At 31.0% G+C, this 1,660-nt stretch overlaps 1 protein-coding gene across 2 annotated transcripts in view; it reads left to right on the top strand.

The window, feature by feature from the left end:
* Positions 1-1,660, top strand: part of sno (strawberry notch) — a gene marked incomplete at its 3' end in the record, with an annotated part of 54,012 nt that overhangs the window by 11,926 nt on the left and 40,426 nt on the right. For both annotated transcript variants that reach the window (XM_067045515.1, XM_067045514.1), the window contains 1 exon segment: positions 156-350. In XM_067045515.1, the coding sequence (XP_066901616.1) occupies positions 156-350 (195 nt within the window).

Below are 1,660 nucleotides of genomic sequence, written 5' to 3'. Positions count from 1 at the left end.
ATATACACGCACACACACACACACACATATATATTTACATGTAGCCACTGTTTATATATCAATAATAATTTTTATTAAAAACATTGTTTGTTTTTTTTAAATTATGAACATTCTTGTTTAAAGAATTGCATCATGTTTACATTTTTGTATTATAGAATTTGAACAAAACAACAAAGGAAAGTTGCCTAGTGGACTGATTATGAAAGATGTTTCACCTGGGTATGAAATGGTCAGGACACCTTATAATCCATTACAATCTACTGCTAACATGCTTGGTGCTTTGGGTTTCCCATCTTCTGTGGGTTATCCCTCAATGGTGCCATCGAACCCTGCTCAGTTTCTTCAACAAAGTAATGATTATAGTGATTTGTATTCTGCAATAATATTTCTAATTAATCATAGATTTTCTAAATAAAACACAGTTATTTTGGAAGTAGTTTTGTTCGTTGATCTAATAGCAAATAATATTTTATGTGTATTTATTTTTATTCTGCCTCTAAGGAAAAATTTAGAATTTACACTTCATGAATGTGTCTATATTGATGTAAGGCTCGATTTGAGGCATATGAGCACCATTTCAATAGTTTTTATAAAAATTAAGATAATTAAAAAATGTATTTATCACAAATTACTATTACTCTGTTGTTAGTGAATGAGCCTAACTTACCACTTGTTATACTTGATATGAAAGAATTATTCCCAGTTGGTAACAAGTGATTTTTTGCCTGTAATTTAGGTATTTTTTACTGTCCTTGGAACTCCACATTGCCCAAATTTCCTGGCATCAGTAAGCACTCTCAACCCTCAGTCAACAAGGCAAAACTATAGGCCAGAGTAATTTGAATTCTTGGTTAAAATTGGTTATATAAATATTCCATTCGTAAAGTGATAATTTTTTGCTAAATTGCAAATTAATATTTCTATTACTCGCCTAGGGACCTATTTATATCTCATTTTCCTTACCTACCTATCGAGTCCCTCTCAAAAGTTAAATGTTCTTGCATCGCGCATTGACCCAGTGTTTAACTCATGTTTATCGGGCTTAGCAGTTAACACTTTGACTGCAGTTGACAACACATCATTGTCTAGGAAGGTCACTTTTCTAGCTTGCATTGCGAGTGGAAGTGAGAGCTCTAGCACCTCACCTCCCTTCTACCTTGAGTTGTCCTGAACCCTGTTTAGTACTGTCCTAGCAAGCTTCTACTAGCTAGGATCGTTTTGGATTCTACCGCCTTTTGAGGGTTTCAACACTCCTTCAAATTTCTCTTATTATCAAATTTATTTTTTGAAGTATTTACATTAATTTACTTATGTATTATTTTATTTTACATACTTCCAATAACATTATTTTACATTAATTATATTATTTCAAAATTTTTTGAGACAAGGTAATTATTTATTAAATAAATAAAAAATTAGTATCCAATTCTATCTCAACACTTTATTTTTCACTAGTCCAACGTTTCGGCCATTCTAGCCATCTTCAGGGACATCTAAATATTTAACAGCTTATATTATATCTTCATTTTTAACACTTACAACAACATCATTATTCGATATATAATATAACATACCTTCAATACAATCTCTTCCTCACATTAATTTAAAGTTTCTTTTGCAGGCTATTCTGCCCAGGTCATTTTCTTTATTATAAGTTAAA

The sequence above is a fragment of the Halyomorpha halys genome, unplaced genomic scaffold (assembly GCF_000696795.3).
Source record: "Halyomorpha halys isolate HHAL.00 unplaced genomic scaffold, Hhal_1.1 Scaffold170.1, whole genome shotgun sequence".
Taxonomy (NCBI): Eukaryota; Metazoa; Arthropoda; class Insecta; order Hemiptera; family Pentatomidae; genus Halyomorpha; species Halyomorpha halys.
This window is presented reverse-complemented; position numbering and strand designations above follow the sequence as displayed.